The sequence below is a fragment of the Ictalurus furcatus genome, chromosome 18 (genome assembly GCF_023375685.1).
Source record: "Ictalurus furcatus strain D&B chromosome 18, Billie_1.0, whole genome shotgun sequence".
NCBI lineage: Eukaryota > Metazoa > Chordata > Actinopteri > Siluriformes > Ictaluridae > Ictalurus > Ictalurus furcatus.
The window spans coordinates 18986103-19011310 of record NC_071272.1 but is presented as its reverse complement, the minus strand read 5'-3'; the positions used below and the strand labels follow the sequence as shown (position 1 = coordinate 19011310).

Sequence of the window (25208 nt, the reverse complement as noted above, 5' to 3'; positions counted from 1 at the left end):
GAGATAAGCAAAAATACACGCGTTCTTCTCTAAAAGCAAACATAAACCATCATGTGAGCTGAAACAGTACACAAGTATACAATACTTCTGATTTGATCTGTGAGGACCCAGTTCTCTCCTTGGGCGTACAGTCAAATCCGCCCCTTTTCAATATGGCGGACTCGTTGACGTCCTGCAGGAGCTACGGCGGCTGCGACGGACATTCTTTTGACGCGAATCGAGCCGTTGGCCCCGCCCACCCGAGTTCCATAGAGATCAGCTGTTAGCCGCTGTGCTAGCACTTCCCAGCTGCTGCAGCTGATAGACTGACCAGCAGCTCTCATCTGATGCTCGCCTGCAGACCAAGGAGTTAAACAAAACGAAAAACGACACCCTGATGTGCTGAGAGAGAAGGAAAGGAAAGGAAAGGAAAGGAAAGAAAAGAAAAGGAAGCGGAGCAGAATGGATTTGTTCAGGCTGCTGAATGTAAACGAGCTCGCTGTTGCTCTGTCCAAGCTGAACATGTTTCCGTATTTCGATGCAGCGCACTACATCGTGTCAGTCATGTCTTTACGGGAACAACCAGGTAAGAAAAGTCATGAATGAACTCCAAATGTGTGTTTATTCACACACAAAATACATCACCGACCACTGAATCCTCCTCACCCCTGAGCTCAGGCTGTAGCGTGTTGATGGGATTAAGTTCCTCGTGCAACCTGACCCGAGTTTACACTTTGCACTTTAATTTATTTATCTTCTTTATAAACGCGTCGTTTCTGTGTACAGAGCAGCGCAGAGTTTACACTTTACACTTTACACTTGACTTTATTTCTGTTTTTTTTTTATTATCAACGCCTCGTTTCTGTTTACAGAGCAGCGCAGACTGGAATAAAGTTTGTTTGACGTTGGACGTTCGATATTCGCGGATATGCGGAAATTAAGGGACCGTCTGTAAAGTTGCATACGACATTGTTATACATGGTTCTAACTTCAATAGCATTTGAAGGGAATGACTTCCAGTCATATAACCAACTGTAAAGTGTTCATCTAGGTGTCCGGTATAATGCACACCTTTTAGATTTTTGATATTTATTAAAATAACTATTAAATCACATTTAAATTTGACATGTATTTCATTACTGAATAGGCCCATGCACAAAATATATCATAATTTAAAGCTCAATAGGATTTGAAGGGAGTGACTATATATATATATATATATATATATATATATATATATATATATATATATATATATATATATATAATATAAATAAATATAATAAATCTAATATATATATATATATTCCCTTCAAATGCTATTGAGCTTTAAATTATGGTATATTTTGTGTATGAGCCCATGCAGTAATAAAATACATGGCCATTTTATATATGATTTAATAGTTTATGTTATTAAATATCAAAAATCTAAGAGGTGTGCATTATACCGGACACCTAGATGAACACTTTACAGTTGGTTATATGACTGGAATTCATTCCCTTCAAATGCTATTGAAGTTAGAAACGTGTTTAACAATGTCGTATGTAACTTTAGAGACGGTCCCTTAATTTCCGCATTTGCGCGAATATCGAACGTCCAACGTCAAACAAACTTTAGTCAAGTGACCCGAGTTTACACTTTACTTTATTTCTGTTCTTTATAAACGCCTCGTTTCTGTTTACAGAGCAGGACAGAGTCAGAAAAGGCAACGTGGAGGTTTTTAGTTTTGTTTAAAATCAGAGCTTGAACTGGGAACAGACAAGAAACATAACAATAGTCCATCAACTTTTTTTTATTCTCTCCCTCCACCTTGCATTAATAAGGTCGTTATGATGCAGGCTGTGAGTTTAGATGTTTATGAGGTATAATTTACACATCAAACTGCTTTGGTAAAATGAATTTTAGGGCCTTTCCAGGGGAATTGAATGACATTTTAATATAAACAAAGCAACAACAACAAGAAAAAAACAATCCTAATACATTGATTCCTACAGTTTCATGCATTTATGATATCAATAAACTTTAGAGATACACTAGGAACAAGATCCTTAAACAGAGAAAGGTGTTTGAGTTATTCATTACAACCTACAAATAAATAATTTAAAATCGCATTAATGTTTGATGATGTATGCCATGTTAATTAGTCAGCTGGTACGTACTTGTGAAATACATTTTTGGAGTTGTCTCCTTGTGCAGATTATTTGACTTTAAGTTAAGGCAGATTAATGACAGTAAGAGTTTGTCCATCTCCCCCGGGTGTATGAGTGATATTCTGCAGTCTGACAGCTGTGTATAACATGTTTTTGCACGTATGTTTGCTTATTCTGTAGACACTTTTTAAATCCAGAGTGATCGGAGGTGTTAAGAGGAGGCTGGAGGTTTTGTTTCAGGCTCCAGCTGTATCACGTGAGGGATTTGAACCCGCAACCTTCTAACCCACTAACCTCCGAACCACCACTTTACACACAAGTGACGTGTGTACCTGCACCACGTGCAGAAACAATCAGGCTGTTACAGCCAGATCTGAACCACTGACCCAGGGGTTTTGATTTGGTACAATGTTTTAAACACGAATAGCTGCACTAGATTTCCAATAATGAGCCACTGTGTGATCCACCTCCCTACTCACTATAAACTATAGGCATGAAATAATTCGAGGATGGACGCAGAAATCCAATTGTTTTGTTTGTAAATATGATTCAAATGTATCATGGCCAGATCCTGCTGATTTAGGATTTACTCGGATCTTGTTTGGTGAACAAAACTATGAAAACAAACAATATAAAGGCCCTTTAGAACAGTGTTTCTCAAAGTGGGGTCTGTGAAGCATAGCCAGGGGTCCAAGTCCAACCAACCATTTTCTGTACCGCTTATCCTACACGGGGTCGCGGGGAACCTGGAGCCTATCCCAGGGGACACCCTGGGCATGGTGCCAACCCTTCACAGTGCACCATCACACACACACACTCACACACTACGGACAATTTGGAAATGCCAGTCAGCCTACAGCGCATGTCTTTGGAGTAGGGGAGGAAACTGGAGCACCTGGAGGAAACCCCTTAAGCACGGGGCGAACATGCAGACTCCGTGTACACAGGGCCCCCAACCCCGGAGGTGCCATGCGAACATGCTAACCACTAAGCCACTTTGCCGCCGGGGCTCCATTTTGTTATAGTGATGAAAAATGACAGTCTACCACTTCCAAAAATATTGTATTTATTATTGAGTTCTAATAGTTATTATCCCGTTCCACTGGGTGCCTGAATGAATTGAATCCATACCTCAATTACACAAAAACAAGTCGGCTTAATGTGGACCTAATGTGTACTGTTGGCAGAAAGTTCAGGAACTAAAGCTTCATGGCTCTAATAGATAAATACAAAATGTTATTGCATGTATTCAGATAATGTTCATTAAATATGTCTGTGCTGCAGGGCTCTGTGGAAATGATTTTACAGTCAGAGGACTGCAAATAGTTTGGGATCGCCGCTTTAGAAGACAGTTGTAGTTATCTCGGACCAAAAACGACACACTGTTGATTATCTGCTCGTCCTAACCGAACCCCCCCCCCCCCCACACACACACACACAGACAGAGTGAGTCCATGATAACAGTAAAGCTTTACTGCTGGACAGTAAAGTGCACTCCGAGTCAGTATTTAATACCCCGTGTAGGCATTCGGGATATATATATATACAGACGTATGTCTTGAATGAAGTGTGTTTTTTTTTTTTTTTAAATAATACACAGCACCTAGGTTCGGTTTGGGTTAGAGATGATTTGTCAGACAAATACAAATAATCACACACGCTTACACACATCCCCCAGTGGTGTTCTTGGCTGACCATGAACATTTCCAAGAAATTTGCATTGTAAAATGTGTGTGTGTGTGTGTGTGTGTGTGTGTGTGTTTTTAGCAGAACACATTCAGAGTTCAGAATGACCACCCTCTCCTTTATACAGAGCCTCACAAACATCAGCGTATATCACGCACTGATATCAATTCCCATCATATTACATTGTTTCAAACTGATCCGAGACCAGTCCTGTTCTTTTACTAAAAAACTCGACAGTAACATTGTGGACACAGAGCGCTGATCATGGATCAGTAGATAATGGCGTCCATGTAAAGTTGTTTATATCAGCGTTGTTCTAAAATGAAGAAATTCGGGACAGATTGAACTTTTTTTTTTTTCTACGAGACTTCCTTTTTGTGCTTTTATTGTTATTTAAGCAATATCACACTCGTAACAGTGCTGTTGTACCGAATATCACTATGGCTGCGATTAGGCCGCAAGCACGAGACTGCAGGAGCCGTGCTGATGTTCATTACAACAACACGATTACGAGTGATATTGCTTTCAATACAAAAGTTCTGTTAACAATAAATTAATATTGAGTAACCACCATTTCAGATACAATATGGCCAAATATTTTGTTTATTTTTGCTCCGTCAACAAAAACCGGTTCCTAAAGAACCCACAGCTGGATAGCGTGTTGAATGATGGCATGTAGTAAGTGTAGTAACTGCTTCGACTTAATGAACTATTGCTAGGATTGAAATTTTATGCCGCGAACACACACAGCTGGAGTGATACACACAGTGACGTGTACCAGTGCTGTTCGAGTAAATATCAGCAATCGTAGAAAGCCGCTTGTCCAATCAAATTCGTGGACCATGACTAAGTTTTCACAAGATAAGCTTTTTTGTTGTTTTTTTTTGTAAATATTTTGTGTCCTATTTCAATTGTGCACTAACTGCACGGACAGCATGTTTGTGTGTGAATCTATAACTAGTTATTAAGCTAAATTAATTTGAATACTAACTAATAAATCAGTGCTCAGTTTTGTTAACAGCTGAAATAAACATTAGTTTAGTAGCAGCTAGAGCCGTTACACAAAACACCACAAATCCGTCAATCCTGTGGATTTTTAACTGTTTATGTTTGTGTTTAATGTACAAAATTTAAGTAGAACTTAAATACAGAAATAAAAACGTCAAATGAAACCTTGAAACACGTTGCAGTGACGCACGTTACAGAGAAACGTAACGAATTTATTTTTAGATTTTATGTAGAAATTTAAGCAGAGGGTAGTTAACGTTTAAGACATTTTGGAAAGAGACGGTCTATTATTTCTATAAACACACCACTAATGTTCCGTGTGTTTTTATATCGTCGTCGGACGTTAATGGGAACGCACCCCCGCACTTTTCCATTAAAAGCATGAACTGGAGTCGTAGACCAAATATAGTCAGGATTTCCTGAGAGAACAGGACGGAATGTTTCCTCAGGGGGGAAAAAGACAGACTATCCTTTAGTGCTCATCTTTTAAAGCATATTTTTGATGAACAGAATGAAACCTGGATCATTTACTAGTATAAAAACACAACAGACCAAAAACATCTTTTCTTAAAACTCCCTTCACTATATCAACTGGATAAATAGACAAAAATATCACAGTGTACTAAAAGTCAACATACTATAACGGTTAATAAACAACATATTTCAAGAAATGAAAATCTAAACTAAAAACGGACTGGTTTTTAACGCATTGCGCAATTAGTTTAATGTTAAAAATGACATTTTGACATAAAAGTTATATTTTGGTGTAACGGGTTGTAAAAGGAAGTGGTGGATTTTACGCTTTTATGACGTTTATCTGTAATTATGTGTGTTTATAGGACACAAATAATTTTTTACTGGCTAATCGAAAATCCGGGGTAGTGTTCGAGAGAGGTAAGGGATTTTCTTTGGGTGAGAGAGAAGCGAGGGAGCAGAGAGAGGTGTAAACAGAGAGATGGACGATGGAGGAGAAGAGAAACAACATGCCAGTGCTTCATACTGATCTAAAAATAAGTGTGTAATAACGGTGTCCCAGTACAATTACAGATTGTTTTCGAGAAGGTCACGGCCACAGCAGTAACATTTCTCCACCTGTGCTTGCTCTGATTATAATGCAGTGTTTAAGATGAGATAAACACTCCGCAGACATCGAGTGCGAGTGTAAGGTGAACGAAGCTGAAGCGTCTCTATTTTGTGCATTACACTGTGTGTCTCCTTTCAATTATAATTCATTTCACTTTTAAAATAAGAAGTTGGGATCATATAATTGTAATGAGATTAAAATCGGCCAGGTTTGGAGAGAGATTTCACAAGCTCCGCCCAGTCACATGACCTTAAACCTGAACTCAAACCTGATTGGCTGAAACAAATCAAAAGAAAGACGCGTCCAACCAGCTTCACAAAACAGTGTGTGTTTATACAATAATCATGATGTTTAGTGAGGTGTGTTGTTGTGTTTCTCTGAATAAACCTCTAGGCAGGATTTTTAATGTTGGGTTAGGTTCAACTTTATTGTCGTCGTCAGAGTACAAGTACAGAGGCAATGAAATGCAGTTCGCATCCAAACAGTAGCGGAAATTGAAATGAAATGAAATAAATAAGAATTATGGTGCAATGTGTCACTTGTGTGATGTTTAGCTTTTGTGCTTCTTTAAGCTCTTAAACCTGTAGTCTGAACACAGGGTCTAAACATGGCGTATAAACACAGGGTCTGAACACAGGCTAAATACGGAGTACGAACATGTTCTGGAATTTTCTTTTCTTTTAAATCTACTTGTAATTGTTCTTTTAGTTATTAGGGAACATAACGTCTAAGCTGGTAATCCTTTATATATACACTCAGGATCAGATGCCTCTTAATGGCATTTTGGGCTTTTAAAATGCGTAATATAAACAAAGTCAGAGCAGTTCTCAAGCAGACAAACAGTTTGAAAGTAACACACTGAGCTAAACTCAGTAATATAACAGGTCTTTATTCTTAGTTAATTAATGGATGAAGGCAAAATAAATTTTACAAGCTGAACCATGAGGATGTAAATGTAGAATTCTGATTCGTTTAGGAATTTATTCGAACGGGATGTCTCGTTTAATTTGACTTACTGCGACGTTTTTTTTAATCGTTTCTTCCTCTCGTTTTACCTCGTCATAGAGTGCTGTGAAAAAATATTTCTTCTGATTTTTTTTTTTTTTTTTGTGTAGATCTCGTACTAAATTGTTTTTAGAAATTATAAGAAATTGAAGATAAAACAAAGGCGACCTTAGTAAACACAAAACACAGTTTTTAAATGATAGTTATTTATTGGAGCAAAAAAGTTATCCAATACCAACTGGGATTGTGTGAAAATGTATTTGCCCCCATATGTTACTAATTTCCCAAATCTATGAAACTGCATTCATAATGGGGTTCAGCTGGACTAGACACAACCAGGCCTGATTACTGCAAACCCTGTTCAATCAAATCAACACTTAAATAGAACTTTTTCAACAGTATGAAGTTGGGTAAAAGGTCTTACCCAGTAACACACTATGCCAAAAATGAAATTCCAGAATTGATGAGGAAGAAGGTGAGCGAAATACATCAGTCTGGGAAGAGTTACAAAGCTATTTCAAAGGCTCTGGGACTCCAAAGAACCACAGTGAGAGCCGTTATCTCCAAATGGAAAAACTCAGCACTGTAGTGAACTTTCTCAGAAGTGTCCAAACCTTCCAAAATTCCTCCAAAAGCACAGCAACGACTCATCCAGCAAGTCACAAAAGAACCAAGGACAACATCAAATGACCTACAGGCCTCTTTTGCATCAATAAAGGACACTGTTCATGACTCCACTATCAGAAAGACACTGGGCAAAACTGGCATCCATGGAAGAGTAGTGAAAGTAGGTGAAAACCAAGTGTTAAACAGCACTGTGGTATAAAAATGGAATAACATACTCTAGACCGTACTGTTACATGAAAATAATCCACTTTTGAGGTGTTAATGACCCTCTACTTCATGTTGTGCCATATGACATGGATTATTTTCACCCCGATGACGTTTATATAAAAAATGTTTAATTGTTTTGCTGATGTAGATGACAGAAATATAGCTGATCGTCCGAGTCATGTTCGGTGTCTCAAGTTTGTCTTGTGAGGATAATGAAGCTCGCTAGTATAATACGAGTTTGTCGAGTCATGTTGGTGACCTTAAGGTGTGTCTGAAATAGAAAGCAGCTTCCTCAGCCAAGGAACCTGTAAGGAAACAGGCTTTGAGTTTTGTTCTTTTTTTCCCCTCCATTGTCTCCATATCGATGTAAATTAACGGTCACTAACAATACAGTCTGTTACACGGAGTGGAATGAAGCGTTGTTGAGGAAAGCTATAAATATTCTGATTCACAGCAACGATTTCCAAATAAAAACTTTTTATGGAAAACTTATTTCTTAACAAATATGCTTTAATAAATAAATAAATACATCTGCCAGATAAAAGGATATTATAAAGCAGCTTTCTGTTCGAAAACCTGATACCGATTGGACTCCATATCATTCCTGCTGTGTCCAAGCAAAACAAAAGTTTTTTTAGGACTGTTAAGTGGATTTCTAAAATGTGGTCGTGCGTGAACGGGGGTGTTCTGCGTCCTGGAACAGTCAGGTTGCGTGTTGTTTTAACGTGATATTTTTTTTACTGTTTGTTTGTTGTTTTACAGGAGCATTGGAAGTGTCCCGCCGCAGTCCATTAGCATGTTGGTTCAGTGCGATGCTGTACTGCTTCGGAGGGGCTGTTCTCTCGGGAGTCATCATGGCTGAAGCTCCGATCGAGCCGCTGGCCAACAGCACAAACATCCTGCTCGCCTCATTAATGTGGTCAGTACACCAGCCTTATCTTTAGTAAGGAAAATAAAATAAATACTCGTACATGCTTTTATTGGAAAATAACCCACAGTGGCGAATGTGATGGTATTTTCAGTGGAAAATACCACCGAAAAGTGGTATTTTCCTATAACAGTACATCCCCAAGTGTTTCATTTCTCTTATACCACAGCAATTCAAATTGATTTGTTATAGTTACAGTTAATGTTGTGGAACATTGGTGAAACAAGTTTGTTATCAGCGATGTTAGAGCAGCTACAAGCAGCTATGTCATTCCCTCACCAGCTTCTCTCCATTTTGTCCTCTCTCTCGAAGTTAAATCATTCAAAACAAACACAGCTTTTCATGTTGCAGAGAAGTCACAAAGTGTAAACGACTCTATCCTCTGTTCTTTACTGAATAAACCTAACCCTAACCTGTCAGAATAAGCATCTAACGCTAAGCTGAAAAAGTAACGTGGGGAAATGTGGACGAGGGGGGAGTGTATCTTGTGTAAACCTCAACAGTGAGTGTGTTTGCTTTCCCTCTAAACAAAGTTGATCTGTAATCCAGGGTCCAGCTTGCATGTGTGTTTGAACTTTGAACTTTTGAGTAGAAGTAATATGGTGCGTTCAAGTCATGTCGGAAAGATCGTATTTACGAGTCCAAGGCACATGAACACTGCCACAAAGTCGTATTTACGAGCGGGTAAACTCAGGATTTTCTTTGAGCCCGGAGTTTCAGAGTCAGGGGGCGTGTTAGTAAGAAAACAAGGCAGGATAAATGGATGCACCGTTTGTAGTTGACGGTAAATATGTTGAAATTGAATCTGTACTTTATATTTACAATAAAACAAGCTCATTTCCTGCACAAAATACGATAGCATGTAAAGATAACGTTTACAGTGGCTTCATTAATTGATTAAAAACATTTAAAATAAAAAAGCAAAACACACCTGAAGGGCATTATTTTTTTTTCCATCATTTTCTAGAAGTAGAGTTAAAAAACTTGCTGTATTTTTTTTGTAGTTAATCAAGAGAAGGTACACCGCCATCTTGCTCCGACCAAAGTGATTTGAACGCACCTGATGTCGTAATTACGACTTCCCAACTCGTAAATACGAACATCTCCAGGAGGACTTAAACGAACCAATAAAATAAAAGCAGAGAAGTGAAAGGGAAAGTTCTATTTAGTTCTTTATGGCACTGTAGTGCCCCCTGGTGGGTTGAGAGAGCGTTACACAGCACACACAAATCTGTACAAGAGGTAAAAAAAAAAAAAAGAATTTGTAAATTATTTTAAAATAATAACAATAATTATTATATATTTATTTAATAATAATAAAAGTTCAATTCAGTTTTATTTGTATAGCACTTTTTACAATTGACACTGACACAAAGCAGCTTTACAGAAACATATAAATTTCCAGTCTAAATTTGAAATTGATTAATTTGTCCCTAATGAGCAAGCCAGAGGCGACGGTGGCAAGGAAAAACTCCCGGAGATGATATGAAGAAGAAACCTTGAGAGGAATCAGACTCAAAAGGGAACCCATTCTTATCTGGGTAACAATGGATAGTGTAATTATAAATAAATCCCTTCTATAACTGTGTGCTACATAATAAAACAAAAATGCAGCTATGTAATCAGGAGATTCACCACAGTCTCAACATGAAGTCTATTCTGCTGAACCCATGCACTGTCCACTGACGGAGACCCGGGCGCAAAAAGACACCGCACCAAAACTGCCCGCATCAGTTGCAGTCCAATGCCATCTCCACGGCTTCCAAGTGTCCCTAGGCTGTCCATGTGGGGCCATCCTCAGCAAGGATGGCCCCACATGGACAGCCTTGGACTGGACATGGACGCCGCTTGGACTGGCCTCCAAGCGACGAGAACTCCAGAAGCAAGGCACCAGGACGGCCCGGAGAGCAGAACAGATCAGGCCCACTGCTATCCCAGGAGCTACACGTGTCGAGCATTGGTATCATCCAAAGTCTTCGCAGGCGTTGGCGTCATCTGGAATCTTCGTAGAGTCCGGTTCTGAGCTGGAGCTGGCACATTCACTGATTACCTTGGGATGGACATCCCAAGGTAGGAACAGGAAACAAATGGAGAAGGATTAGCATGGCTGCTGTTCATTGAAAAGTTTGTGAACAGGATATTCAGCAGCAGAATTGTGTGTGAAATGATTTCCTCTGTTTCGTTTTTTACACGCAAACAAAACTGTTGCTACTTTTGGCAATGTGACCTTTATTCATAGCAGATATTATAAAAGGGCTTTTAAAAGTTTTTATTATACATTAGGAGACTAATTAGCAAAGTGAGTCATTAGCATGCAATAAAAGCTAAAAGCTAAAAATGAAAAACAAGCTTTTTATCTGAGTCAAACCTGTTATTATTTCTTATTCATTGTAGGTCTTTTATAGTCATGAAATAGCAGGTATTCAACTCGTCATTTGTCACATTTGAAGACTCCTTTTCTTGGATACAAAGAAAAAAGTCTAGATGTCATTAGACTATTAAAATGCTTTTTTCCCCCCACATCTCATTATGTCATTAGAGGTGCAGACCTTTTCTGCTTTTATAGTAAAAAAAAAAAAAAAAAATGACACACACTCATTTTGCACGAGCATCTATGATAATGAAGCGCAAAATTACACTAATGGACGATTAATTGACCACTTTCTGGGCTCTGAGATGGAGATGGCCAATTAAGCAATTAGCCATGCTGCTGCTTTGCATGTGCATGAGTGCGTGCGTGTGGAATCTGTATAGCATCCACCTGGATGGTGTGACGGCAGCCATATTGCGCCAGAACATAGTGCCCACCACACACCAGCTATTGGTGGAGAGGAAAGAGAGTGATGTAGCCAATTCAGTGATGGGATTATTCGGGGGCCATGATAGAGAAGGCCAATGGGGAAATTTCGCCAGGACATCGGGGTTACACCGCTGCTCTTTACTAGAAGTGTCCTGGGATTTTTAATGACCAGAGAGAGTCAGGACCTCGGTTTAACGTCTCATCTGAAAGACAGTGCAGTTGATACAAGGTCAGTGTTGGGAAAGTGAGATGTTGTACCCGTTGTCTGAAGGTCTTTAGAGCTTTCCAGAAGGATCAGGGAACCAAGAGGTGTGAAGGGTGAAGCTCATTCCACCACTGAGGTACCTGGACACTGGAATAGTGAGATCTTGCACTATGAGCATTTCTAAACCTCACTCTGTGTGCAGGTGACAAGTCACTTGTAATTTCTCTGATGAGTATGTAGTACCTGCACTGTTGTCACGTATGGGCGTGGCCTGTCCAGCTTCGCAACTACTAGGTTAAGGCATTTATTGCACCAGGAACTGTTCTCATGTACTTTTTACGAAGTACATCCTGATTCTAGGCCTCCTGCAACATCTTGACGTGCTCACAGTGAGTGGGGAACTGAGGAAATGTTGGCCCATGTGCACAATAGGATGAGTCTGAGGAATCATTTGTTTTGATTTGTCGCTTTACTGCATCGTACCTAATTTCACACACTTGCATCCTGCCTCACTCACATACACTGTACAGTGAGGTGAAAAATCTTCACTTGGGAACCAGATCAGAGCACCAGTCCTGATCTCCAAGACATTGCCAGGAAGATATGGGTAGACCACAATGATATGTAATTTGTAAGATTTCCAAACAGTAACAGAAGTATTCTTATATTAAATGTAGCAGGAAGTAAAACACAGGAAGTAACATTAACAGCTGTCTACAGTGAACGAATGCTATTTTGTCCTTTCAGTTCCTAAAGTTCTTGGTGTCTCTGCAGGTACTTGGTGTTTTATTGTCCTCAGGATGTGGCGTACTCCTGCGCCACCATCCTGCCCATCCGATTGGTCCTCACGGCTATGAAGGAAGTGACACGTACATGGAAGGTTTTGGGCGGTGTTACACAGGCGAGCAGGAAGTACAAAGACAGCCTGTTTGTTATGATTGCAGTGGGCTGGGCTAAAGGTAAGACGGACAGGACAGACAAAAAATATTGTACTAAAGAATACAGGCTGTATCTTTTTTTACTACATGTCACATGGTTATTTTATAATTGAGAAATTATTCACACATAAAGTCTCACAATGCATTACGGTGTCTGTAGACAGCAGAGACTAGGAAATGATTTCATGTAATTATTTTAATTTTGTGAATTGTTTTCCCTTTTTTAAAGGTTCGGGTTTTTTTGGCACATCTTTTATTAAAATGGCTCTGTGTCTCACCTCAGAGATGAGATACGTTGTGAAATATCAGAAGTTCGAGGCGACACTCGTTAGACAAAATTGCACAAAATTGATCGGGTGCAGAATGACATATGAGCTTAATTCCAGTTTACACATATCTGACTCAAAGCACAGAAATAATTAAAAAAAAAAGTATACCCCACTTCTGTGTTCTCTGACATACAGTATTACACCCCTCACATTTTTGGAAATATTTGATTATATCTTTTAATCTGACAACACTGAAGAAATGACACTTTGCTACAATGTAAAGCAGTGAGTATAGAGCTTGTATAACAGTGTAAATTTGCTGTCCCCTCAAAATAACTCAACACGCAGCCATTAATGTCTAAACCGCTGGCAACAAAAGTGAGTACACCCCTAAGTGAAAATGTCCAAATTGGGCCCAAAGTGTCAATATTTTGTGTGGCCACCATTATTTTCCAGCACTGCCTTAACCCTCTTGGGCATGGAGCTCACCAGAGCTTCACAGGTTGCCACTGGAGTCCTCTTCCACTCCTCCATGACGACATCACGGAGCCGGTGGATGTTAGAGACCTTGTGCTCCTCCACCTTCCGGTTGAGGTTGCCCCACAGATACTCAATAGGGTTTAGGTCTGGAGACATGCGTGGCCAGTCCATCACCTTCATCCTCAGCTTCTTTAGCAAGGCAGTGGTCGTCTTGGAGGTGTGTTTGGGGTCGTTATCATGCTGGAATACTGACTTGCGGTCCAGTCTCCAAAGGGAGGGGATCATGCTCTGCTTCAGTATGTCACAGTACATGTTGGCATTCATGGTTCCCTCAATGAACGGTAGCTCCCCAGTGCCGGCAGCACTCATGGAGTCCCAGACCATGACACTCCCACCACCATGCTTGACTGTAGGCAAGACACTTGTCTTTGTACTCCTCACCTGGTTGCCGCCACACACACTTGACACCATCTGAACCAAATAAGTTTATCTTGGTCTCATCAGGCCACAGGCCATGGTTCCAGTAATCCATGTCCTTAGTCTGCTTGTCTTCAGCAAACTGTTTGTGGCCTTTCTTGTGCATCATCTTTAGAAGAGGCTTCCTTCTGGGACGACAGCCATGCAGACCAATTTGATGCAGTGTGCGGCGTATGGTCTGAGCACTGACAGGCTGACCCCCCACCCCTTCAACCTCTGCAGCAATGCTGGCAGTACTCGTACGTCCATTTCCCAAAGACAACCTCTGGATATGACGCTGAGCACGTGCACTCAACTTCTTTGGTCGACCATGGCGAGGCCTGTTCTGAGTGGAACCTGACCTGTTAAACCGCTGTATGGTCTTGGCCACCGTGCTGCAGCTCAGTGTCAGGGTCTTGGCAATCTTCTCATAGCCTAGGCCATCTTTATGTAGAGCAACAATTTTTTTTTCAGATCCTCAGGGAGTTCTTTGCCATGAGGTGCCATGTTGAACTTCCAGTGACCAGTATGAGGGAGTGTGAGAGCGATGACACCAAATTTAACACACCTGCTCCCCATTCACACCTGAGACCTTGTAACACTAACAAGTCACATGACACCGGGGAGGGAAAATGGGTAACTGGGTCCAATTTGGACATTTTCACATAGGGGTGTACTCACTTTTGTTGCCAGCGGTTTAGACATTAATGGCTGTGTGTTGAGTTATTTTGAGGGGACAGCAAATTTACACTGTTACACAAGCTGTACACTCACTACTTTACATTGTAGCAAAGTGTCATTTCTTCAGTGTTGTCACATTAAAAGATATAATCAAATATTTACAAAAATGTGAGGGGTGTACTCACTTTTGTTAGGATACTGTATATGTCGTCATATTCCTGATTCATAGGTAGAATATCTGGTATGTTTAGAAGTGTAAAACCTGCAGTCAGTAATAATATTAATAAGAAGAAGAAGAAGAAAGAGAAAAATGGATATGGTTTTGGTTTAAAATCATGGCATGTTCTTTATGTTTTATCTACTTTGTTCTGTATAAAAGATATTTACTTTGCTTAATGAATCCAAAAGAGACTTGTTATGGGTGGGCTTATGCAGGTACACTGTAAAAATTCCTGCTCAAATAAAAGTTTTTACACTCTGTCAAGATATTTGACCTTGGGATGAAATACTGTAGTTACAGTAGGCCCAAAGATGACCTATCTCTCTCTCTCTCTCTCTCTCTCTCCCTCTCCGTAGGTGCGGGTGGAGGTCTGATAAGTAATTTTGAGCAGCTGGTTCGAGGTATTTGGAAACCTGAAACCAATGAGCTGTTGAAGATGACATAGTGAGTATTACACCCACTGTAATGAGTTCTAAGCACTCTTAAGCCTAGTTCACACTTCACCGACAGACACCGACCAACGCAGACAATCACCAACATTTAAAAGTTGACTGTTGGATTTACAATGTCGGGAAACACAACTGTCACGTTCACACTGCCCCAACAGACCAACAAACTTTTTTTTAATGGACAATCAGACTGGTTTAAAAATGGATGATCCTTTTACCACAATCAAAATGTTACTATTACTAGTGTCTTCACTTGTCTTTCTTTCCCTGAAAAGACAAAGAGTGAGAAAGAGGTTGTGGGTGAAGCCTTTGGTTGTTGTATCGTGAGTCAGGGAGCTTAATTTACTTCATGCAGAGAACTGCAGACAAAGGATGTGTGGAGCTTTCATAATATTGGTCAGTTTGCCCCCAGGCAGTTTCAGCAACTCTGAGAAAGTCATCTTAAGCTAGGCTATGTGGTAAGCTAAGACCATTATTAGGTTATCCATTGTGAATAATATTTTTATGCAAATCTAAGTTCTAAACATTTGTTGTGATTTCGCTTCTTACTTCATGAAACAGAATACAGAAAATAAAACCAGAACACAAGAGTAGATGATCCTCACCGGGGGTCAAAATAAACTATTTTATTTAAACAACACACTGATAAATAATTTATCCTTTTCTTTCTGATTCGTCCAGATATCTGCCATTTTACCCACAACTGCGATTTAGCACGCCTAGCACCTAGCGCATGGGCTTTAGTTTCTATGGAGTTTTCAGGGACACTTGCCTTTCCGTCATGACAACGATTCCTGCCCAGGACAGAATACATCAGAGTTTGTTGGAAAATTATACCACACTGCTCAGACATTCCACGACCGACAGACGCCGATTGAACATGTTCAGTCGGTGAAAACAAACTCCGACCAACTCCAACAGACGCAGACAGGGTTACCACAATGATCCGACAAAACCCGACAAACGTGTCTGTCTGCGTTGGTCTGCGTCTGTCTGTGCAATGTGAACTAAGCTTTAATGAGTTGTAAACATGTTATATTAACTGCTGGCAAGGTCGCCTCAATTAGCTATCTTTATTATTGACCTGAGAGCTGATTTTCGCCTCGTTTCATTGATTTGACCTATATACAGCTCATTCGGTGACTTTTGTGTTTGTGTTACAGCCCCACTAAGGTGACTCTGATTGGCTCAGTACTGTTCTCTCTGCAGCAGTGTCAGTATCTCCCTGTGCACAAGCCACAGCTGATGCTCCTCTACACCGCCTTCATTGTCATCAACAAGGTCACATCATTAACACTCATTACATCCTGTACCCTACACCAGTCACTACTACTATGTAGCACGCTATGTAGGGGAATTACAAATACCTTGCACACCTTCCTAAGGACATTACATCATGTACAGTGCTGTGAAAAAGTATGTATACTGATTTCTTCTGTTTTTCTGTATATCTCATACTAAACAGTTTTAAATCTTCAAACGAAATACAACACAAAACAAAGGCAACCTGAGTAAACACACAATACAGTTTTTATTTATTTATTTATTTATTTTATTGATGTGAAAAAAGTTATCCAACACCTATCACCCATGAAAAACTAATCTGGTTGTGCCACCTTTAGCGGCAATAACTGCAACCAAATGCTTCCGATAACTGGAGATCAGTCTTTGACTTACGTCTAGGACTAGGACTTACTCCTATGCTTTGGATCATTGTCTTGCTGCATAATCCAGTTGCGCTTGAGTTTCAACTTACGAACTGAAGACCGGACATTCTCCTTTAGGATTTTCTGGTAGAGAGCAGAATTCATGTTTCACTCAATTATTGCAAGTTGCCCAGGCCCTGAAGCAGCACAGCATCCCCACACCATCACACTTCCACCACCATGCTTGACTGTAGGTATGATGTTCTTTTTGTGGATTTCTGTGTTTGGTTTACACCAGACATAACTGGACCCCTGTCTTCTAAACAGTTCCACGTTCATCAAGGTGTGTTTTGGCAAAATTCAGAAGAGGCTTAATGTTCTTCTGGGTTAGCAGGGGTTTTCACCTCGCCACTCTTCCATGGATGCCATTTTTGCCCAGTGTCTTGCCCAGTGTCTTGCCCAGAGTCATGAACAGTGACCTTTATTGATGCAAAAGAGGCCTGTAGGTCCTTTTGATGATGTCCTTGGTTCTTTTGTGACTTGCTGCATGAGTAGTTGCTGTGCTCTTGGAGGAATTTTGGAAGGTTGGCCACTTCTGGGAAGGTTCACTGCTGTGCCGAGTTTTTCCAGTTGGAGATAACGGCTCTCACTGTGGTTCTTTGGAGTCCCAGAGCCTTTGAAATAGCTTTGTAACCCTTCCCAGACTGATGTATTTCAATCACCTTCTTCCTCATCATTTCTGGAATTTCTTTTAATTTTGGCACAGTGTGTTACTGGGTAAGACCTTTTAACCAACTTCATACTGTTGAAAAAGTTCTGTTTAAGTGTTGATGTGATTGAACAGCGTTTGCAGTAATCAGGCCTGGTTGTGTCTAGTCCAGTTGAACCTCAGTATGAATGCAGTGGCATAGACATGCGGAATTAGTAAATATGGGGGCAAATACATTTTCACACAATCCTAGTTGATATTGGATAACTTTTTTGCTTCAATAAATAACATTATCATTTAAAAAGTGTATTTTGTGTTTACTCAGGTTGCCTTTGTTTTATCTCAGATTTTATTATAATTTCTGAAACAATTTAATATAAGATATACACAAAAACAGAAGAAATCAGAATGGGGGCAAATACTTTTTCACAGCACTGTAAACCGTCAAACTGAACAAACCACCTACTAGATGATGTCTGACTTTATAACTCTAAAGCTATATAACAAAACCAGCCTCAGTGCAGAGAAGCTACATACATGACAGATGATACATGATACAGAAGCCTCTTTGTTGCTTCTCTGGTTAATCCCCTTATTACCCAGTCACTGAATTTTGATGGACAGCCTCCTCAAGGCAGAGTCACGGTTGATGTATTCTTTGCAGTTTTTTATAATGGATTTAACAGTGCTTGGATATTAACAATTTGGAATATATTTTTTTTTTATATTGTTGAGAGAGCTCCTTGGTCTTCATGTTGCTGTTTGTTTAGGTTTGTTCTCTAACAAACTCCTAGGCCTTCCAGGTAGAAGTATTTATATTGAGTTTGTGTTTAATTTTAATTGTGCACAGGTCAACTCTGTTCAATGCATTATGTGACTTCTGATGGTAACTGATTGCAGCAGAACAAATTTAGGGGGTTCACATCAACGGGGGTGAATTCTTATGCAATCACAACTGTTCTGTTTTGCGAACTTTATTGATTTTCCTCTCCCATCAGTATTATGGGCCATTTTCTATAGATGCATGACACGCACACACACACACACACACACACACACACATAATTAGGTCTATTTCAGGTATAGTTTGTAACCCTATATAAGGGGTACCTATATAATGCACTGTATAAAACATCTCATTCTGGGTTATTTCTCTATAACATACATCGTAATAATATTAATGCTTTTATGTGAGGTCAGTAATATTTCACTGTTCTGTTGTGTAGATATTCAGTGTTCGGTTGTGTAGATGTTGTTCACTGTTCAGCTGTGTAGATGTTCACTGTTCAGTTGTGTAGATGTTGTTCTGTTGTGTAGATGTTGTTCACTGTTCTGTTGTGTAGATGATGTTCACGCTTCTCTTGTGTAGATGTTGTTCACTCTTCTGTTGTGTAGATGTTGTTCACCCTTCTGTTGTGTAGATGTTCACCCTTCTGTTGTGTAGAAGCTGTTCACTGTTCTGTAGATGGTGTTCAGTTGTCTAGATGTTGTTCACTGTTCTGTTGTGTAGATGGTGTTCAGTTGTGTAGATGTTGTTCACTCTCCTGTTGTGTAGATGTTCACTCTTCTGTTGTGTAGATGTTCACGGCAGGCTTCCTCCTTATTTGGCTATGTGCTTGTTATTAAACCTGATTGCGTCATTAACTGCTGGATGATGATCCGCTAATGATCTGCCGTCTCGTATTTTATTCCTCTTCATCCCATCTGATCGGGAGCTGTAGCAGCATTGCTCTTTCCGTTTTCTCTCGTCTTTTGCCTCATCATTTCCTCTAATTGCATCACTCTCTTCTTCCTGCAGTCTCAAAATGCTGTTAGCTCACCTCTGGCTCCCATGCTGCTATTTATACACCACCGTCTCACTGTTAGCCAAGAAACCTGTGACCCATACATCCTCTCATGTACACACCTTCTACACACCTTTATACACATTTACACACCTGCACACCTTTACACACCGTCCACACACCTTTATGCACCTTTACACACCGTCCACACACCTTTACACACCGTCCACACACCTTTATACACCGTCCACACACCTTTACGCACCTTTACACACCGTCCACACACCTTTATACACCGTCCACACACCTTTACGCACCTTTACACACCGTCCACACACCTTTACACACCGTCCACACACCTTTATACACCTTTACACACCGTCCACACACCTTTATACACCTTTACACACCTGCACACCCTTACACACCTTTACGCACCTTCTAAACCCCTTCTAAACCCCTTCTACATACATTTATACACATTTGCACACCTACACACCTTTACCCGCTTTCTACACACCTTTATACACCATCTACACACCTTTATACACCTTCTAAACCCCTTCTACACACATTTACACACCTTCTACACACCTTTATACACCTTCTACACAACTTTACACACCTTCTAAACCGCTTCTACACACCTTTACCCTTTTGCACAATTTTATACACCTTTATCCAACTTCTGTATACCTTTACACTCCTTTACACATCTACACACCTTTACATATCTTCTACACACAATTACGCACTTTTTACACAACTTCTGCAAACCTTTACACACTTTTACACCCCTCTCCACAACTTCTATATACATTCTACACACCTTTCCACACTGTCTATGCACTTTTACAGACCTTCTACACATCTTACACACCTTTTAGACACCTTTACACACATTTACACACATTCTATACAACACACACCTCCTACATACCTTTTTTACACAGCAATCTGTACACAACTATACAACTTTACACAACTTCTACACACATTTACCCACCATCTATATACCTTTACACACCTTCTCCACACTTGAACATACCTTGTACATTACTTTACACAACTTCAGTACACCATTACACAACTTCTACACACTTTTACCCACAATCTATATTCTATTCAATTACATTTTATTTGTATAGCGATTTTTAAAACTGGACATAATCACAAAGCAGCTTTACTATATACCTTTACATACCTTCTACACACCTTCTTAACCCTTTCTACCCACCTATTATACACTTTTACCTTTTCTTCTACACATCTTTTACATAACCTTTTTACACCTTCTACACATCATCTGTGCAATAAAAGCAACAAAATGTTCAGTTTGGTGTAAGATGCAGAATATGTATTTATTTATTTATTTATTTATTTGACAGCTTCTCTGTAATAATAATAATAATAATAATAATAATAATAATAATACTTTCTTTGTGTTGCAGACAAGGATGATGCTAATGGGTTCCTCCTTCTCTCTGTTCGCTGGGTTAGAGACGGCTTTGTATGAGGTGCTGTTTGCAAGACCTATGACCTGCTCTCCCCTGACCAATCAGAGCCATTCCCACTCCAACATCGCTTCTTCTTGTTCCAGCTCAGAAGCCAGAAGCACTTCCTGTGTCACGAATGGCTCGTCGCTTCCGCAAGAACAATGCAAAGACACGGAGAAGGACAAGAAAAAAACAGAATAATGCTTTTCTTTTTTTCTCCTTTTCTTTCTTTTTTCCGCACGACTGTGATCTTTTTCTAAAACTCTCCATTATTGCATGTGGGTAAAAACTGAGAAAAATGTATTTACTCCTACATGTAGCTGTAGATTTTTCGATCTTTGGTATAACATTACTGCTGGGTATATTTAGAAAATTCTTTATTAATTATTTCCAAAACTTTTATTTGTATATTTGGATATGTGGATCTGTAAATATTTCTATTATAATTTTATAAACCAAATCTATTCTCACAATTATATTTTATATTATTTATATTGTACGATTATGCTAATGTGAAATGCTCTGTCTGCTCGACTGCATTCCTGAGATAATTTAATTGAAAATATACTTCAAAATTGATTACGTTTGTGTTGTTGTGCATTTTCATTTGTCACGTTTTCACCCATTGCCACCTTTTCGACATCACACACAGCAGTGTAAAGAGTTTTCACATTAATATTTTACTCTAATTCTAACCTTCACTGGGTTAAATACTATGTGAATGGAAATATAATTTCTTCCTCGAGTTTAAAATATGTTTAATGAATAAAATTAGCTGCAGCTTTTCTGTCAGACTATGAGTCAAACCCAATAATATGGCCATGTGGTCACTAAGGTCCCTACAGCAGATTTATCTCTCCATGAGGAAATACATTCCATAATGACCTCATAAAATAAACGAATAAATAATTAATACAAATAATACAAACAGCAACACCAACTCATAATATATGACGGACATTAGAAGATATGAAAGTGTGTAACTGTAAGTTTAAGACCAAGCCAACTAACAAGCTAGGAAGCTAGAAAACCTGTGTTTGCGTGCGTGCGTGTGTGTGTGTACGTGTGTTTTGCCCACTAGGGGGGGTTGTTTACTCCTCAGTGGTTTGACCCCCCTCTCCCACAGGAATGGTATGAGCCAAACGCACAGAATGACACAACGGCCGTCAAAACAGACACAAAGAGCGCGTGCACGCATACACACACACACACACACACACACACGGTGACCATCCAGAGCTGTCGTCTTTGTTTTGCACACATTATAAGTGACACTGAGACAACAAATCACCATCAGATAAATATAAATATAATAAATGACAACGTGTGTAAGAGTTTTAATAATAATAGTAGAGAGAGAGAGTGTTCTTTGAGAGACAGACAGGTAGATAGAAAGTGTGTTCTTTGAGAGACCGACAGGCAGAGAGGGAGAGAGACAGGCAGAGATCTTTGAGAGACAGACAGGCAGAGAGAGAGAGAGAGAGAGTGTGTTCTTTGAGAGACAGACAGGCAGAGAGAGAGAGAGAGAGAGAGCGTTTGAGAGACAGACAGGCAGAGAGAGAGAGAGAGAGAGAGAGAGAGAGTGAGTGTTCTTTGAGAGACAGACAGGCAGAGAGAGAGAGAGAGAGAGAGACAGGCAGAGAGATGACATTAATATGACAACAGTGACCTGAATTGATTCAAGTGCAGCATTTTCTCCAGAGAATCAACACACTGATAAACTGTTCTCCTCTCTCTCTCTCTCTCTCTCTCTCTCTCTCTCTCTGCTTATTGATTATAAATCACACTATGTTTGTATTTTGGGTTATATATAGTTTGGGAATATTAAAGTTAGAACTTTTAAAGTTGTGAACATTATTGAAACTGCTGGCCCGTATCTGCATGATTTTATGCACTGCGCTTCCTCCACATGATTGGCTGATTAAATAATTCTATGAATGAGTAGGTGTACATGTGCTCCTAATGAAGTGTTTGATGAGTGTATATTCAGCTTACACTCACCGAACACTTTATTAGGAACACCTGGACACTCACTCATTCATGGAATGATCTAATCAGCCAATCATGTGGACGCAGCGCGGCGCATAAAATCATGCAGATACGGGCCAGCAGTTTCAATAATGTTCACATCAACCATCAGAATCTATGATTTTGACCGTGGTATGATTGTTGATACCAGATGTGCAGGTTTGAGTATTTCTATAACCACTGATCTCCTATTATTTTCATGCACAACATTCTCTAGAATTTACTCAGAATGGTGCAGTAAAGGAGAAAAAAACCCCAGTGAGGGGGCAGTTTTGCAGACAGACGCCTTGTTGATGAGAGAGGTCAATGGAGATTGGCCAGACTGGTTCTACCTGACTGAAAGAGTACAGTAAGACATAACCACTCTGTACAATTGCATCTCAGAATGCACAACACGTTGAACCTTGATGCAGATGGGCTACAAAAGCAGAAGACCATGTTGGGTTCCACTTCTGTCAGCCAAGAACAGAAAGATGAGGCCGCAGTGGGCACAGGCTCACCAAAAATGTAGCCTGGTTTGATGAATCTCGATTTCTGCAGATGCACACAGATGATAGGGTCAGAATTTGTCACCAACAGCATGAACTCATGGACCCAACCTATCTTGTGTCAGTCCAGGCTGGTGGAGGTGGTGTAATGTTGTGGGGAATGTTTTCTTGGCACACTTTGGGCCAGTTAATTCCAATCAATCATCACTTGAATGCCACAGCATATTTGAATATTGTTGCTGACCATGTGCATTCCTTCACTGCCATAATTCACCCGTCTTCTAATAGCTACTTCCACCATGATAACAAAGCAAAAGTCGTCTCAAACTGGTTTCATGAACATTTCATGAACAGTGTTCTTCAATGGCCTTCCCAGTCACCGGATCTGGTAGAAAGGGAGATTCACAGCATGAACGCGCACCTCTAAAAATCTGCAGTAATTGTGTGATGCGATCACGTCAACATGGACCAGATTCTCAAAGGAATATTTCCACCATCTTGTGGAATCCATGCCACAAAGAATTGAGGCAGTTTTGAGAGCAAACAAAGACCCTACCCAGTATTAGCATAGTGTTCCTAATAAAATCTTCATGGAGTGTGCATTTTAGCTTTTATTCAGCTGTGGAGGAAACTGGAAAAGTAGGAAACGCAGGATTTTCCTTGGGAAAACTGGGAAATGTGAACAGTAGATAATCAAAAAAGGACACTGGTGTAAGACTGGTACAGAGATGTCTGAACCTAGAGAGAACTACTTTCTAAGGACAAAGGACTACTACTAGAATGAACACTCGATCTCTCTCTCACAGAATTAGCACATCGTGCTGAATGGAGACTAGGAGATCGTCACTACATTGTTTCCTTCCTCCTCTCTCCTCACACCCTTCTCTCTCTGTGTCAAGATCACCTTAAACACACCCAAGGTCTATATGCATTACATAACATGTTTTAATGTGAATCAGAAGTTGGCTATACATGTTTGCTATCATATAAAAGGTCTCAGTGTGTCTGGAAAATATGGTCTCATTCACTCAACAGCAGTTCAAATAAAAAATATTGCATGCCGTTAAAGGCATGCCCTCCCAGGGTCCCTCAATCTTACCTCCTGTATGTAAATAAGGTACATCCTTCCACAAACATCAAATTATAATCACAAACAACACCATTTGGTGGACCCACAGAGGATTTGGGTATTTAGGGGAGAGCTGGCCAAAGATTCTGGGAATCTGTAGACAGATCTCCCACATGATTACTGTGTGTAGTTTTTCCCTACCAGGTATGCAAGTTTTGACTTTCTTATGTTGTATTATTAAGTTTTGAATTTGATTGGTAATGTAATGCTGACTGGCACCCTGTCCAGGGTGTACCCCGCCTTGTGCCCGATGCTGCCTGGGATAGGCTCCAGGTTCCCCGTGACCCTGAAAAGGAGTAAGTGGTAGAAGATGGATGGATGGATGGAAGACAGAAACACGCAGGAATCCTTCTACCACGTCATTGGATACCGTCGTTGGACCAGTGAGTGGACCTTTACACTGGGAACTAAGAAAGTGGAAAACACTGAAATGTGGTTTACAAGAATGTTTCCAGAAAGTTCTTAGCTTCGTAAGATAGGGAAACACTCTGTTGTAGGGTAAAACATAGAACCTTTGAGGGTTCCCCCAGAGGGACAACTGAAAAGGCCTTTAATGAGAATGGTGTAGAGAATTTAACATTTTGAAAGACTTCTAACTCTGGGAAAAGGAAAAACTTGGAGCGTGGTCACCTGGAAAAGGTGAAAACTGGATTTTCTCCCTTTTCACTGGCCGACTTTGACGTGAAGGACAAAAAGCACAGTGCTTTCTGCTTTTCTTTTCACTCACTGCTACTATAGTGTAGTTGTGTTTGGAT

At 40.0% G+C, this 25208-nt stretch overlaps 1 protein-coding gene across 1 annotated transcript; it reads left to right on the top strand.

The window, feature by feature from the left end:
* Nucleotides 1–267: 267 nt before the first annotated feature.
* Nucleotides 268–21396, top strand: tmem38b (transmembrane protein 38B). The gene is made up of 6 exons (XM_053648859.1): nt 268–565; nt 8510–8666; nt 12455–12639; nt 15081–15168; nt 16337–16454; nt 20764–21396. Exons 1-6 carry the CDS (start codon nt 442–444, stop codon nt 21007–21009), a joined length of 918 nt encoding a protein of 305 aa, XP_053504834.1. The 5' UTR covers nt 268–441; the 3' UTR covers nt 21010–21396.
* The last annotated feature ends 3812 nt before the right edge of the window (nt 21397–25208 follow it).